The sequence below is a fragment of the Hirundo rustica genome, chromosome 4 (assembly GCF_015227805.2).
Source record: "Hirundo rustica isolate bHirRus1 chromosome 4, bHirRus1.pri.v3, whole genome shotgun sequence".
NCBI lineage: Eukaryota > Metazoa > Chordata > Aves > Passeriformes > Hirundinidae > Hirundo > Hirundo rustica.
In genome coordinates this window covers 16,721,198-16,738,930 of record NC_053453.1, presented here as the reverse complement: position 1 = coordinate 16,738,930, position 17,733 = coordinate 16,721,198, and the positions used below count along the sequence as shown (strand labels likewise).

The window sequence follows — 17,733 nt, the reverse complement described above, 5'->3', positions numbered from 1 at the left end:
TGTATTTTGATAAGGATAATGGAAAATAGAATGTAGGTTTCAACACACTGGTATGACAAAGAAGTGCGCAGCTTTGAAAAGATTGTACAAGTTGAAACATTACTAATATGCAAGAGAATCTGTGTTTTTTGAAGGAATAGTATGGTCCCTTCATGAGATGCTTCAGTTTCATGAGGATTTTGTTTCTATTTAGATTTCTCTGTGCATGTAGTCTTTAAGACATAGGGCCACAAAGGTCATCCTACCTTTGGCCATCCTACTCTGCTTGTAAATTGTCTAAAGGGACTATTCTTCTCTAACACGAGAATTAAAAACATGATATTTAACTTCTCTGAGAATTACAACATCCAACTCCCATACTACCTTGCTTGGAAATTAATAGAAAAGAATCTAGTTCCAGCACTGTCAATGATGACACATTTGTAGATTAGGATACCTTTTGTAAACAATAAGGGTAGTGGAAACTGCTCAAAGCATTAAAATATCTTGTAAGCCATTGTCTTGGTTTGGGACAAATTTGGGAGAAAACTCTCGTAGAGGATCTCTCTAAGGAAGCAAGCCCAAGTGGCCCTTCTTTCTAACTGGTCCGGTAAAAAAAAAAAACTCTTTTTGGAGAAAAGTGGAAAAAACTATTTTACTAAACAAATAAAGTGCATACAAGTATAAAGAATGAATAATACGAAACAATAAAACCTCTCCTTCTGAAGTGAGATGGCAAATTGAGAAAGTCCTTGCCGTGGGTGTAGCTCGGCTCTCTCTCAGTCTCTCCTCAGTCCCAGTCCCTCCGGCGCTGCTGGAAAATGCCGAGGTCCAGGCCCCGGTGGGCCGCAGGTGCAGCCCCCAGTGCTCCCCTGGGTTTTCAGTCCAGAGCAGGTTTAAACAGTCCCAAGAAAAAGGAAAAAAAACAGTCCAGGGAACTTCTCTGCTCTAGCTAGCTGAAACTACCTAAAGGCAAAAAAAAGATCTCTGTCCTGCAGTCTCTCCAAGTCTCCGCTGAACACCCCGTCTGCAGAAGAATGTGGAGGAGTCGGGCAGTTTTCTCAAAACAAACTCTGCGCTTCTCCTTGCTCTTAGAACCAGTCTTAAAGGCACAGGACTCAATATACAGCACAAATAGAACAGACGATTGGGGATACAAGCATTATAAAGTTACCCTAGGACAGCCACGGAAATAAATAGATTGAATCTAGGCCTTGTAGTACACATCTATAGAGTGGCCGTTGAAGCACATGGCTATAACATGTAAATTTTCTCTCATAGTTTATGTTAGTGCTACTGAGAAGAAAATCAAATTAATACAAAACTATTAAAAGGTTCAGTTAAAGCATTGTACAATGACTAGAATTGTTTCTATAGATATGGTGTTACACTAGAATGAGATGTTAATTAAAAGTAACCTAGTTCTGGAAGTTTATATGTACAGTCACAGATGCAGATATCATGACTTTTTGATCTCAACAATATCTGCCAAATATATTCTGCAGAAAGGGTTCATGTTCTACCCTTTCTCAGTTTGGTGTGTATATATGACAGGTAGAACACATCAGTGTTTTAACATATGAATGTTATTTTAGGCTAACTTCCAGTTATGTGGTGTGGTCTTGGAAAACCTTAATCAAATATCAATGTCAGAAGCACACTACTGAGACCTGAGTTAGTTTTAAAAGACTTTGTGATGCATAATGCTTAGTGAAGCAATGGTTTCAGAGCCCACAAAACTGGCTGTCAGAAGGACTTATGAATGCAAATGATTCTTAGTGGCAATAAAGATAGAGGCTTTCTTAAGCCAGATTTCTAGACAACCAACTAGATATTAAGAGTTAGTGTATTTGAGCATGACCTGAAAGAGTTAATGATCTGTTTCACCACAAAAGTGCATTTGTGAGAGCCCTTTCTGCTGCTGTTAAGATCTTTCACAACACAGTGGCAGGTGTGCCATCATGAAGAAGGACACACAGAAAAAGAAAAGACAGAGAAGACATAGGGACTCAAATGGTGTAAGCTCATGGGCTTCTAAGCAAAGATAGTCCCATAAGTTAAATATAGCCAAAGATCCTGATTCTCTGACAGTTGACTATAAACAATGAAAAATTCAGGATCCTAATTCCCTTTTTGTTTATAAAAGCTGGATTGGAGTGAGGGGACACACCAGCCTGCTGAAAAGTGTCCTCTGTAATCTTGGTCCATATGTAGTGTTCCTGTTATGATTTGGACAGTGAAGGAACTTAGCAGATGAATTGCTGACAGATCTGTAGGGTGGACACTGAAGCACATGGCTATGACATGTAAAGAACTGCTATTATTGTATCTGTTTCATAAGATGACCACTGCTGACAAAGGGGAAGGGTGAAAATTAATTTAGCATGGCATGCATGCAACATTTCACTGCTCTAATCTGGTACTGCCTGAAAGCTTGTTTTGGTAGGTATTGTATCCTGGAATGACATAGAACTAGAATTGGCAGGATGTCAAAATACTTCCAAAACCAGCCTAACCAAATGAAATCAGCTGAGCCGTGGAGATGTGAAATGTACATTTAGAAATGCTCAGAACTGGAATGTAGGTAAGATTAAAAACAGGAATACCAGTGTTATGTGAATTCCTAACAACAGGAATATTACCAATAACAACATTTATACATAACAGTATTTTTATTTCTTAGTTAATTTGAATTGCTAAACCTCTTAAAATGTTAAGTCAGGACTCCCAAATTCACTGATGTATGGAGCTAAGAATTGTTAATCTTACTTTTACTGCTGGTGAAACTGAGGCAGAGAGGTTCAGTGACTTACCCAAGGCCACAGAGGGAGTCACTGTCAGAGCCAGGATTAGAGCTCAGGAGTTTCTGGCTCCCAGTTCCCAAGCTCAGACCACTAGACCATGGCCTCAGGATATTTCCAGCTGATCTTCAGTCTAAAAAAAAGTAAATTCTCAAGTATGTTACAAATATGTAACATATATATATATATATGTATCTTTATATGCGTACACACACACACACACACATATATATATATATATCTTTTTACCTGAATGTAATGGTATGAGTGAAAACACATTGCTCGTAAGTCAGCGTGAAAATTAAACCAGTATATTTTATCTGAGTTACCTTAATCATACATATATGTATGATAAAGCTCTGCTGAAAAAATTATGATTTAAATTACAGCCAATGCAAATATGTATTGTATTTTTCAAGGTAAGGAACAAATTGCCTTTCCAATCCAGCCAGCATGTCATTTATATTAATGGTGAGGAATGATAAGTTGCTCTGTGTGTAAGTAAACTCTATTAAGAAAGTCAGGTCCCTTGGTGAAGCTAGATCCTTAGTAAATTTTACTAGCTAAGCACTGAGCTCCATGTCAGAGTAATTACGCTTTTTATCTATTGTGAGCTCTCTCTTAACTTCTCCATATTCCTCAATTTCCTACTTCAGCTAATTTAGCAGTAAAATCGCAAAGGTTTAAAATGTTGGGTACCAAGGAACGGGCGCATGAATGTTCTGCTAAGCTCCGTGCATTGAAATCGCATTATGTAGAAGAAGGAATTAATTAAGTAACAATTAGGTAGTGATGGATCATTGACAACATATATACACTTGGGTGCTAAAAATTAATTTCCCCTTAAAAACAACACATTGTGCATCTTCTCATCTATATACGAGCAAGTTTTACACTTGAAATATAAAATGGAAAGGCCCTTCAGCAACTTCTTTTTAAAAAAAGAGACATATCTTCTGGCACTATTAAAACTACAAAATATTTTTAAAAATCATATTGCTTATTTTTTAATAAATAATTGAAAAAGCAATGAGAATAGCAAAAGGACAAGAAATTTTTAAAGGCAGGAGATTTTAAAGTGACTGTAAGGACATTTGTTATTTGAAAGTACTTAGTATGTTAAAATTGCTAACAACTCTGTAGTATTCTCTTGCTATCTTCTTTTACAAGTTGCCATATAGTTCCCTTGTATTGACAGTCAGCCTCTTAATACATAGATTGGCAGTTAGCCCAGTCAGTCCTCAATCCTAAAAGCCTCTTAGCAGATGAAAAATCTTTGGTTCATTCACACCTTGTAGAAAGAACAACAGGGCAGAAGTGACATCCAGATCCATTTAGAGTATACTTAGAGTCTGATTTTCCTTCGCCTTGCACCTTGTGTAGTCATTTATAGCTTTGCAAAGTGAGCACAAAGTGGATATAAAACACTGCTACTCATCTGAGGAGAGAATTCTGATTTGGTTGCATTATTTCCAGAGGTGATCACAAAAAATGCCAGCCAGTTGAAAAATCTGGCTCTGCATAGAATGTGTAAACAATTTTGACACAAAATATAAAGTAAAAAGCAGCAGCCCTTTCCAAACATTTTACAGAAATTGCACTTTTGTTTTACAGCAATGGACATGTTCACTTGCTATTTTCTTGGAATTTTCATAGAAAAATACTAAATGCTTAACTCATCTCCAGAAAAGAAATTCTAATTCTTCTTTGCTTTTTAAGAACTATATTTAACTTTGAGTCCTAAAGTATATTCTCACTTAAAAGGTAGCTCATATCATCTATAAGATCTCTATAAGCCCTAACATTCTACATGCTGCTTCTAAACCCAGTACTTAAAATTTGCATTTACACAAAATCTGGAATCAATGTGAAAAACTGGTATTATCACAACAGCTGGTCTCAGTCCATCAGAGTTCAACATTTTTCTGACTTTAGTATGAGTGACAAATTATTGTCAGCATTTACCAAACAGTGATATCTCTGCCATACGATCTACTATCAGTATAATAACTCAAGACCTACTGCCAAAAATATCTTTAAGATGCAAGCTATATCAGCAGGAAAGGGCTGCTGATACTAAATTAATCAATGTGTTTTAATAAAATTGACAGTTAAAAAATAAAGGACCTAATCTGGCAGTTGCTGGAGATGTGGTAAAAAATTATTTCTACTTTAGAACAGGATACAGTAACTAATTCAGTATGACTGGACATTTTCTTCCCCATACTACCTGGTGGTCATTTTTCTGGTCCTTCCCAGCCAGAAGTTCTTCCTAGTACACTTAAATACCATGATGGAATGATAGCAAGTGGTAACTCATGTGTGTTGATAGGAGCAGAAATAGCAGTTATGCATAAGCAGATGTTGATCTGAGAGTATTGCTACAGTAAATAATGCCTCCTAGTGTTTCTGTTGGATTTTTTTTTTTTTTTTTTCTTTTAATCACAGTCATGCATTCCATGGAGTCATCCTATGACAGTTTCGAAATCTACAATCTACTACCATGGAGCTTACTCTTACCAAGAGTAAGCTCCAAAGCTTACTCTTCAACCAAGTACCTAAAGAACCCTTCTTTTTTTAATTTTCTTTTCTTTCTTTCTCTCTTTTTTTTTTTTTTTTTTTTTTTTTTTTTTTTTTTTTTTTTTTTACTTCTGATTTGTTACTTGTACTGAGTTATAGGCTAGAGTTTATTGCAGGGTTTTAAATCTGTTTTTCTTCTTGTCTTTTTTCCTCTTCCCCTTCTGCATTCAGAGCTTCGGTAAGCATTCTGAGTTGCTAGTCTTACTTGACTGGAAAGTACTGTGTGTTTGTTGTGTGTCGGCATGTGTGATACCAACTGTTGAAGGCTGCTTGATGTTAGATGGGGGCTTATGCTCAGAGTTGTTCTACAGTTGTCTCTCTGGCAAAATCTTTCCTTACCAATGACAATGATGAATCTGTGTGGGGAGAGTCTGTTTTACAATATTACACTTGCCGTGGTCTTAATTTTACTGATGGGGCATGATTATGATTTCATTTACATTAATCAAATTCATGAGTCATTCCATTCATGTCAATAGCATTAAGGAGCTATAGAGACAAGTAAGAGTTCAGAATCAGGCTTCTGGTATTTAATCTGAAAGCATATCTGAATCACTTCATTAAAGACAGAAACTGAAGGATAGATCCTCTGCTTACTTTGCATTACTCAGTCATGCCATTAGCATTAAACATCAAATAAAGAGCTAAAATGACAGCTGGCAATGTGTCACAGTACATTGGTTCTCTGTTTACCTCAGATACAGAAAATACCCCTGAATTAACAAGATTTAAGACTACATTTCAAGTATGAGAAAGTTATGGTATTAGATCTCCTTGCCCTTGAATGTTGGCATTAAGGTTTAAAAACCTTTTTTCCTTCCCTTGGGTTTTTATGGTGTTTTTGTTTTTGTTTTTGTTTTTTTTCCCCCCCGTGTCACTCTTACATAACTTGAATGCAAAAGATCTAAAGGAAAACTATATTTAAGTAAGAACTCAGAGACAAGTTAAGTTTTATAGCCCCATCCATAAGGAATATTATATCTGGTAGATACAGAAGGATAAAAACAGTGATTCACTTTTTAAAAAGAATGAAAATCATGTTAATTTTATAAATACAGGCATTCTAAAATAATAAAAAGGTTTTATACTGCTGTCTGTCTCCTGCTCAGACAGAGAAATTGTGCAGGGGATGATGGGCATTAATTTAGTCCTTACTGGTAAGTACTTTTAAGACTAAACATTCTTGAAATTGCACTTATTTAAATTACACTCGAGCTCCCTGTAAATCTAAAAAAAGATTATTAGGAGGGGAAATAATTTCAAGAGGCCTAGCAAGCTATCAGAAAATTGCTCTATTATATCTCTTCATGTTTTTTCCATTTTTTAAGTCAAAGAATTGCTGGCATTTCCAAACATTTTCTAGAAATCTGTTTGATACATTATAGGCCCTAAAAAATATTACTGTCATATATACTTTCAGCTTCACTACAAGCATATGACCCAAGACACCTAATCAGAGAATTGGAGGATTTATCAACAAACCAGGGCCAAAGGAAGCTGGGAAAAGGGATCTTTTGCTATATTTTCTGTAGATCTCACTGAAAACTAAAGGTCTATCTTGTTTTTCCAGTATAGTTGGAATTGCAAAAATATTTTATTCGGAACTCCCAGTGAAAGCTTTCTTTTCACCCTGTTAGACCACACACTGAGTTTTACACCCTACACTACCACAGCATAAGAAAGTTTGGGCACGTTGAAACAATAAAGTACTGTCTTCAGGCTGGATACAAATGTTAGTTAAGCCACTGGTGTCTTAAAAGAAAACCTTGATATAACATCTACTCTTAGTAGCCACGGGAATTACACAGTTTCGTTTGTTATCTTTTCCAGTGCTGTATTTTGTGATAATATTGCTGTGTATTTCAGCATGCACACTTGGGCGCACAGATTAATTATGAGGCAATAAACTTTACATAAAACTGCTGAAAAACAATTAAAAATCTTACTTGTTGTTTTTCAATAAACTAAAGTGAATAAGAAATTGAAGAAGTATAGAACAAGAGGAATGACCTACCGTGGTTGTCTTTATCCGTCCTCCTGGTTGTGTACAGGTCCAGCCTGATTTATTGATTAGCAAATCACAGCCTTCTCCTTCTAAACACGGAAGCATTTCACACCACTGTTTTGTTTTGATAATTCGTGCTATGAAACATAAAAGGAAGAAGAAAAAACAAAACCAAAAACAGTTGGCAGGAGAATTCACATTTCAGTTTTCTCTAAACACATTCTCATTTGAGTTGTCTATTTTCATTATTTGATAATTCAGCAATAGTTTATGATGTAGACAGCCCTAGGCAATTTACAAAATTATTTAAAACACCTGCTGTGCCATCAAATTTAATTTCAAACTTAAAAACCAACAAAAGAACCCAAAACCCAGCTTTATTATAAATCAAAAGAACAGGGAAACTAGCAATTTTTCTAATTTCATGCTCCTTCTAATCAAGGAAACATGGGGGGGGGGGGGGGGGGGGGGGAGGGGCTAACAATTAAAGACTATCCTAAGTAATAATTTTGGCAACCCACAACTGCGATCCATTGTGTTAGACTCTACAAACCTGAGCAGACAGCCCTTATCCTGAAGTGCTTCAATGTAAATAGACATGAGACATGCAGAGGAAAGAGAAGAGCTATAATAAACAGTTAGAGGGGTCAGTATAATGACAGCCATTGTGAAATGCTGTGGTACTTCCAATGGTAGGGGCTTAGTCAAGGGCAGAAACTAGGAACATAAGAAGGACAGGTGTTGAATGAAGCAAAGGTTGAGAAATCATGGAGAGGGAGACAATAAGCTGAGGGAAAAGACAGGAACAAACAGCCTATTACTATAAGGGAAAGGAACTCTAGTTAGGAAGGTTTTTAACAGAAAGCTGGTGTTATATGTGTTTTGTGTCTAGTCTTAATGCTCATGTCTCTGGCAAGCCAGCTCTGCAAAATTTCCACAAGGTCATACACAGCATGTAGTCTTGGAACAACAGAGCACTGACTGCAATAAAATAAAAGCAAAGGAGTTGTAAGGAGAAATCTTTTCTCAATAGGGAGAGAAGGGGCTTTAATACCTGTAGACTTCTTTCTGGACTATACTACTACTTCTTTTGAGTTCACCTTTGTAGTATCTGGGTTCCTTCTCATAGAATAGCAAAAAATATTTCTAATATCTGGTATTCCATTATTCCTTCACTCATAACTGAAGACAATATTGTAGAGTGGAGTGGTTAGGTTACTTTTCATAAAATACATATACAGAAAGACACTCACTTGCATGGTGCCATATACTCAAACTAAACAAGGTCTCCCAAATTAACTTTTGCTCAAACTGTAAGGCTTGCATTCTGCAGAAATGGTCCTCATTTCCTCTATGGACGATTTCACCAATTCTTGGCTCGACTATAAGAAAGCTTCAGCACTTCAATTTATACACAACTTCCCTAGGATTCGAGGCCAGAACTTGTTCCACATAGAGGGACACAGATCATGCCTTCCTCTATGTTGTTGTGTGACACCAATACACATAAAACAGTTTCAATAATCATAAGCACAGCAAAATGAGAACTATAGGAGAAAGAAAGAATTAGTGAAATAAGAGTACAAGAGGCTTATGATGTACCGAACTAATCTGGGATCCAAGGAGACTAAAAACAGGCATTCATCCCAGTGGCAGCTGCAGCTTTATGCTCACCTGAACGTGTGATTCAGCCTGACTTCTTCTCTCTGGAACTACTTAAGAATACAATTCCCATTGCCACTGGATCATGGCAAGAAATAGAAGTGCAATTTAAAGTCTTTTAATAAAACCCTTTCCAATATTTTGACACAAAATAACTTGTGTCCTCAACTCTGGTATAATTGTTGGTAAGCCCTAGCAATAAAAAAACCCCTGATTTCTTTCAGTGCAAGCTCAATCTGAAATTCATAATAATATTTTAATTATAAAATGTTTTTAGTGCCTAAATGTCTACATTGGAATTTGCTCTGTTCATTAGGCAATATACAAATCAATGATGAAATGATTCATAACTAAAATTTTTTGACGCAACTCTGCTAGGTTTTTGTAGCACACAATACACAGAAATGTGGATTCTACTTGTACACCAGAGTTACTGTTCTACAGATAACTGGATCGTATCAGCTTTTAAGACTAACCCCTTCTCTGTAACAGATAATAGCCTCATCTTTTTTAGTGAAGGCATGCATCCAGTTACAGGCTTAACAGAAAAAGCTCAGCAAAATGTTAACACCAAATCTGACCTACTTGCATATATATCTTTCTTAATTCACAATATCAACAACAAATGTTTCAATAATATGAAGGATGAAAGACTGAATAGTAAGCTAAACTCAAAAATATCCACTAGACTGCCTTTACTATTTCAGCTAGGAGGTTTTCCTGGAAATATGACTTGAAGTATTCCTATTAAAAAAAAAATGTATCTCTGAATTACTCTCAGTATTTGCTTGGTTGCTGTTGGTATTATCACAAATCCATGGGGCCCTTGTCCTGGGTATTGGCTATATCCACACAAGTTTGAAACACACCAAGGGTATTTTACAAATAATAAAGTCTAAAATATTTCTGTGCTGCGTATAGACCAGCTCACGCATTTAGGCCTTGAGAAACAGAACTTCTTTTGTAGGCAAAAGCTAGCCAGCTCACATGGTTTAAAGCTAATCAGTATCAAAACTCTGCCTCCTCAGCCCCCACACCCTCTTCCCACCCTGCTTCCTGCCGGGATCTCTTCCCCATTATTGGTTTTTTGCATCCTGTTAATTCTGCTTCTCCACCCACTCATTGCTTTGCTTCAGGAGCCTCACCAACACATAGGCCCTCACACACAGTGCCACGAGGGAGGCCCTGGTCAAGTCTGCAGGACTATATCTATTTCTGCATTTTCACTTTTTGCTTTGCATGTTATATCACAGTATGAGAGTGAAGCTCAATGTGTAGTATAGGAAGGGAGCAAAATGTACAACAATTTTTATCAGCACAATATCAAAGAATTTTCATCAGTAAAAAAACTTGAGTTATACTAGTCAAAGCAAAGGAATATAGTGTATTTCCTGAGGCTGTGTAGTTGCCTTTTTACTGTGTATATTCACCAGGGGTGTAATTCAGTCCTCTCCAGACAAGAGAGCAAAAAGCCTATCCGCTTCCTCAAATCCACTCTGAGCTCCATTACAAAGAATTAAGTGGCACTTAAATGATACGAAGGCTTTGTGCGGAGCTTCTGCAAAGAACTGAATTTCAGCTTTAGAATCTGTGCTGACACTACCTTGCATCTCCTAAGAAGGGCTGTGCCTCTTCACTTAAACTGGAGCTAATAGGAGCTGACACTGCTCAGCACATGGTAGAATTGCTTTCCTGGGTAGTGCCATTTGACCTGGAGAACAAATGGACTCTATCCAAGGGGTTTTCATGCAAACAGTTTCCAGGCATTGGATACAAGCAGATGTACCAACATATCAACAAACTATACACCAGTGTGATCTTAACTGTTTTGTAAGACAGAGAAACTTGCAAACAATTTCAAGTTATTAGTAGAAAAAGTCTCTATTATGATCAGCATAGTCTAATTTAAGACTGCTCAACTGAGTAGCATTTCAGAATGTCACAGATTGTTTTCTACTAAATATTGCAACTAGATAAGCTTTGTCAATAAGCCTCTCACCTGCTTTTATTATATATATCTATTTCCTATGGAAAATCAGGTTTATTTTCTAGATATTCTTTCCCAAATTCATTCCATACTCAGGGAATTATCAATCTCTGCATCTCTAGTCAATCTTTTAATTGAAAATCATCAACTGTTTGTGATAGCAAAAAACTGAGGTAAGTCTTGTTCAGCAGCAGTAAATGCAAAAACTTACAGCCAACTAAATTATAATAAATTAAAACACTCAGATTGTTACAGTTTGTTGTCTTTTTTAACATTGGGGTATGATTTGGGAAATAAAAGTAAAAATGTACTTTATTTTCACTGAATAAGAATATTGATTGAAACAGCATATGGATACTGACACATGATTTCAGAAAACATCATGCTTCTATGCATAAAAGGTGGTGTGCAAAGTGAATATTAATAAATTTTTATATATTTATAAAGTATAATATAAAAAATGAGCCTAAAAAAAGGAAAAAAAAAAAAAAAAAGGTAGCAGAGAAGATACATTGAAGTAGGGACTAGGGAAAATTTCTCCCAAGCAGAACACAACATTTTGAAATATACTTAAATGAGAACTTAGCTCATCTATACATTCTACAGAATGATGCTTTTCTTCACATTATATTTTTTCAGTGGTAACTTTTAGCATTTAATGTAAGTTCTAACATACTCATTGGAGAAAATATTTCCTCTTTGACTTTCATATATTATTTCACTGTGATTTTCCTTGAACTTTGAAGAAAACTGATCAGCATAGCAGATTCCCAAGGTTCAGAATTGCCTTGGTTTCACCATTTTGGAAGTATGTAGACAAACACATTAATCTTAGTGTATTTCACTTGCCCTATTAACACTGAATAGGACCACAACTTTTATAATTATTCACCTCCAAATGATCCCAACTGGTTTCATCATCCCATTCATCTCCGAGCCTATTTTTAAATTTCCTCTGATATTTTTGCTTTTTTCATTTTTTTCAACTCTAGCTTTTTGCTCTGACCCTTTCCCTCCTCTGCCTGATTCAGTACATATACACTACCTACCTATCAAAGATCCCCAGACATCTTGCAGAACTTGCTATGTTTAGCTAGTTTGATCTATGACTGGTAAATGCTGCTCATTGTCCCCATTGTGCACTGAGGTTAATCATCTTGACCAAAGTCACACGAGGATTTGTTGCACAGCTGGAAACAAAACCTCTAAATTCTTAGTAATCACCAGACTGGAGACCTTTCTGTGTCCCTTCTTCCTTCAGAGAGAGAGAGTGTACTTAAATATGTATACATAAAAAAATTAAACAATAAAAATATGCAAAAGTAATATGCTTTCAAAAACATATATCAATTAAATTGCAGCAGCAGGAAAGAGGCCATCAGAAAGACAAACCGAATCACACCACTCTAAGAAACTGCAATCATGAACTGTGTTTAGAGCAGCAATTTGACTGTAATAGTGTAAAAGCCCCAAATGTCAATCTGTTTTACAACAAGGAAATATCACAAAGCTTGGATACCTTTTACAACAGCCATTCTGCTTCCCTAAAAAGAATTGAAGCACTGCTAATTCACAAAGGGTTAGATTGTCTCAATTATTTATAGGGCATCTAGACCAAAGACTATTTAGTTCTAAGAAAAGCAATATAGCAATGTCTAGACACCTATTTTATCATTTAGCTCTTGCTGTCAAGACTGGAAGGGATGCTTGAGCTGAGGTTGAGAAATATATGGGAAAAGTGATCTCCTGTGGGCTACAGAGAAGCTACAAATTGAGACCAGGTAACTAGATCATGAGTAAAAGATTGAATGACAGGGCAGAGGCTTTTCCTGCAGCTCATCCAATCATAGCTCCACTGAGAGATAAGTTTTATTGCAACCCCTGGGTTGAGAAAATACCATCAATGTTCACCTGTACCCCCAAAAAAGAATGAAAATCTGGTTTAATCAGAAATGATGAAGATTGCACCTTGCACAACATGTATTTAAGATGAGGAGGATAATACCTAGGAGACGATCTCAAAATTATGCAGTCATCCATATTATCCCAAACAAAGACTCCCTAGGGGACACCACTGCCAGTTACATGAGTGGTCCCTAGGAATTTAGTGGAATTATCTGACATAAGATTTTTTTTGAAACTGAGTGAATGTAGAAAGCTTAGTAAATCACTGATGCAAAAACTACTTGAAAATATTTTGAAAAAGTAAAACCAAATTAAAACAACTGCATTTAGAAAGGCATCCATGTATTTGTTCAATTTTATGACATAATGTTTTGCTGTATCTTCATAAGACTCTGAAATAAATATATACTGACAGCTTAAAAATAATTACACAAAGAAAAACTGAAGTATAATCCAGATTCTAGGAGCACTCTCATGAAATTCAACAGCTCTTATCTTTTTTCCTGTTTGTGTCTCCAGATAGAATTTCCTCATTATGATATTCCAAACAATAAATAAATAAACAATAAAAAGCATGAGAGGAAACATGATATGCAAAGGAACATGATACCTGGCTTTTTGTAGTGTAAAAACTAGAATGTATTTTTCTGGCCTTCTTTTTTTAGTTCTTTGAAAACTTTAATATTTTGTGACTCACTGATATAGAGATAGACACCTTCCACTAGTCTACATCTAGATGTTCAAGTATTTGTATGACAGAAGCATTATCCTAACATGGAAAGTATCCTACAAATGAACTTCACCATCAACTCATGTCTGTTTCCATTTTACTTTACAAGGGCCAGTATTCTTTTGCTTCTAATTGCTCTCATTTGAGCTTGTAATATATCTCTGCATTTGTTCTCAACTCCTCAACCCCTCACTGTCGAACAGTAATCTCACTGGCAAAATTGCTTACTTGGAAAAGTAATGCAGCAAATATAACACATTTTCCAACTGCCTACAAAGCAGTTGAACAGAAACAAACAAACAATCAAACAAAATTTATCATTTGCTAAATTTCACAAGGTCACAACAAGTATCCTGACAATTATAATAAGTAATCAATACTGATAAAATTTACATGTTGAATTTTATTTAGTGACAGTACATGTGTTTCTAGTCTCTTCAAAACTAGCATTTTCCAACTAAATATTAAAATGAATAGGCATTCCTTTGAATAGGCATTCCTTTGAATAGGCAACCTGGTTTACAACTTTGCCCAGGATTTCAGCACTTGTTTGATGTGCATATTCAATGAGTTTCAATCTAGGAACGATCTCACTGCTTCGCTGTCTGTGGGTAGTTAGCATTTGCTGTCTAGTAAGAGATGCTAATGGAACACGTACCCCTAGAGAAAGCCTTTGTCAGGACTCAGTGTTTTCTGTTTCTGTCCCCTGCTGTTCTGCTCTGTTGTATTCAATTAGTGTGCTGTAAGCAAAGTAAAAATTACTAAAAATCTGATCAGTGATATGCCAGCAAAGAACCCTTCAGAGATCAGATTTTCATCACATTTCACTTTGCTGCCAGCACATTGAGAACAGCAAATTTCACTGGAGAGGGGCAGCAATTTCAGATGCAAAGAAGAGAATTTGAAGATCAGGGTAAAGCATAGACAAAAAGGGTTAAAATGGGAATTAGTGGGAAAATGGGTAATGGGGGGGGGGGGGGGGGGAAGGAAGGAAAAAGAGGACAAATCCCAGCTATATGTAGTAGCTACTGAAGCTAATGGGCAAGGTCAAAAACTTGAGCAACTTGCTTAGTGTAGTCAGTAGGAGTAGGATAATGTAGGTAAGTGAAAGCAAAAGACCAGAAATTCTGGGTTTTCTTCTCTTAAGTACACCAGTTTCAGTCCTCCGGACGACATGAACAGAGAAATGTAGTGGAAGACCAGGTTCACTGTGGTTAAAAGTCAAATGAGAACTGACCAGATACTCACTGCCATCCCTATGTTATGCACAGAAGGCTGGGCAGCTGTGGAAGAAAGAGAAGGACCCTAAGATCTCTCCTAGCTATGAAACATGTGAACATACAAAAGTAACCACTAAATACACAGTGAAGCAAGAATTTTAAGGAAGATGCCTTAAGGAAGACAGTAATAATTAAACTTGCTCTAGGTGACATGGTCAGACTTTTCAGTGCCATGGAAAGAAGCTGGGAATAAAAGATTATGAAGCTGGAGTGAAGGAAGGGTGGAAGGAAGGTTATAAATCAACCTCAAAAAAACATTTAAACATAGACTGAACATCCGAGCATAAACACTCATGTACGTGGGTAGCAAAGAATAAATGGACACTTCACCCATCTGCAGCTTCACATTTGACTGCACAGTATCTGATTCTGTGCTCACAAAACACACGCTAAAATTATAGCCAAGGATCAAAGTCCTCCTTGGGACTCCAGCTGTAGAGAGTTCATGTACCCAGTATTACTGGATACCTTTCATGAACTTGGCACATGCCTAGTAAGGAAAATATAAAATTAAAGAAAATGAAAGAAAAAAGAAAAAGAAAACAAGAAGCACTCTCCATTTGACAATTGCTTTTGCATGGGCAAAGCAATGAGAATCAGAATGTGAGGTTTCATGTGCCTGAGGACAGAAATCTGTTAGTCTTTAATCTTTTGACAGCTATTTCTGTAAATTTTAGCTAATGATCTTCGTGTGTATTCAGAGGACAGGCACTTAGCTGAGTGGCTCTGCTGTGGCCCTCATTGCTTTTAGTACTTTCCAAGCCTGGCGTCAGCATGTGTATTGCTGCTGTGACACAGTGGTGACATTTTTTTGTGCACTGAAAGAGATGATAATTCAGCTGTTTTCAAGTACAATGGGCTTCCTTTGTCAACAACCAGGGCAATGGGAAACTCTGCCCTCCTTTTGTCATGTATGTATGAACAGAACATGGAAGCAAATTAAGTTGAAACAAGCGCGAGGATTAGCATGGAAACAGACTAAGCTGCCCTTGTGAGAACAATAAGAAGTATTAGAAAAGGGAACTCAGCAATGAAGCTGTACTTAATCTCCTACACCAAAGGGCCTTCCCCCTATTCCAAATGACTAGATGGTGAATTACAGTCAACAGTATGCTTTTTGGGTAAGCCTGTGACTTTTTGCTTTCATCAAATATTAAAAATAAGCTACAGTTATACTGTAGCTTATGAATCAATGCTTCAAGAATGAAGATTAAGAAAAAAAACCCAATGAATCTAGTGAAACAGGTGAAAACAAAGAAAAAAGGAGCCATTTTTATGGTATCACTTTTCATAGTGAGAATACAATTAACATAAGCACTTATGATTCTTTTGAAAGTTGTGTCTGTGACCCAAGAAACTTGCTATAGAGAACTGTGATGTTGAGCATTAGACCTTGGAAACTGGTCTTTTCTTATGACTTCTGCTTTCACTGGCCAGTGTTTGAAAAACAGCGGAACAAAAGTGCTAAAATACAGCAAAGATGTTAGTTTATATAACATGCATTGTATTGGTACACTGTCCATGGGGAAACACTATTACAGGTGGATGTGTTATATCTCAACTGCACAGTCAATCATGCATCTTGTCAGACAACAGTTTGATATTATGGCGGTCAGAGTATGATTTTTGACTGACTGGTTAGGTAGGTCATGTGAATGTTTTTAAGGTAATTTTTCATCTATACAGAAATATTACAGTTCCTTACCCCCAAATTTTATGATCTTACTCAATTTTCCGAATTTTGTGCTTAATTTGGGCAATTATCTCATTACTTTCTCAGTAGGTTCATCAGTATTTTGTAAGATTTTTTAAAAAATACAAATTAGTGCCTTCTATTAACATTAAGTTCCTATTTTTAATTTATTTTTATAATGCACAAAAATTGGGAGACAGATACCTTGAAAAGATAATGCATCTCTAAAACTCAGCTAATGCACAAACATTTTTACTTTGTGTACTTAATGGAACAAAAAATTGATTTTCAAAGATCCGCTTGATTCTACATAAAAATTATTAATACTACAGTTGAGAAGGAGCTCTATAACAGAAATAGTCACTGATTAGAAGAAATAGTCTTTCTTGACCCAAGAGGCAATATTTGATCTATCAGAACATGTTCAGTAAATCTATGAACAGACACGTCTTCTAGATATCGCTATCTTCTTCGCCAACAGAAAACCTAACTTTAAATTTTCAAAATAATTTCTGTGAAATCAGACTAGAAGTATTGTCCAAAAGGTGAAAAAGAGGAAAATGCTGCCTCTCTCCCAGGGCAGGCAATGCATGTGCTCCCATGCTACGGCCACTCTGTTTGCAAGCAGGAGGCCTGTCCCTTGTCAAAAGCTGCACAGTAGAGGCTCGTTGGGTCAAAGGACACAGTAATATCAGACAATACACTCTGACTTACTTTTCTAAACCATGAATTCTTAAAATTAAGTGCTGTAAGCATTTGTGCTTCTGCAGCAACTGCACCAATTGTTAAAAATCAGACCACCAGGCACAAAGCAGTTGATCAGTACATTGAGAGTTAAAACGACTTTTCTGAATTGTAGTCATTTACAGGAAACATGATAGAGTCATATATTTTAGGGAGAGAAACAAGTTTTTTGAAGGACATAAAATTTAATCCAGCAATTTCTATAACAATTTCAATAATTTCTTGTTGACATAAAACATAATCTTTAGAAAGACATCCAGTACTAATTTTCAGAGAATGCTCACATTTCTAAAAACTCTTAAGGCAGCTTATACAATTCAACGGTAAGGGCAAAACTTCTCAGTTCTATAGATTTTAGTATTATTCC

General features: G+C 36.3%; 1 protein-coding gene across 9 annotated transcripts in view; it reads right to left on the bottom strand.

Moving 5' to 3' along the window:
• The window catches only part of TAFA5 (TAFA chemokine like family member 5), a 421,054-nt gene that overhangs the window by 69,970 nt on the left and 333,351 nt on the right, over nt 1-17,733 (bottom strand). For 7 of the 9 annotated variants that reach the window (XR_005700533.1, XR_005700534.1, XR_005700529.1 and 4 more), the window contains exon 3: nt 7,375-7,502. Coding sequence is in view for 3 of the 9 variants with exons in the window: in XM_040062246.2 (XP_039918180.1) it covers nt 7,375-7,502 (128 nt within the window). In the remaining 6 variants the exon portion in view is untranslated. Of the gene's footprint in view, nt 1-2,792; nt 2,914-7,374; nt 7,503-17,733 lie in introns of all 9 variants that reach the window. The other 2 variants (XR_005700531.1, XR_005700532.1) reach the window with 1 other exon arrangement.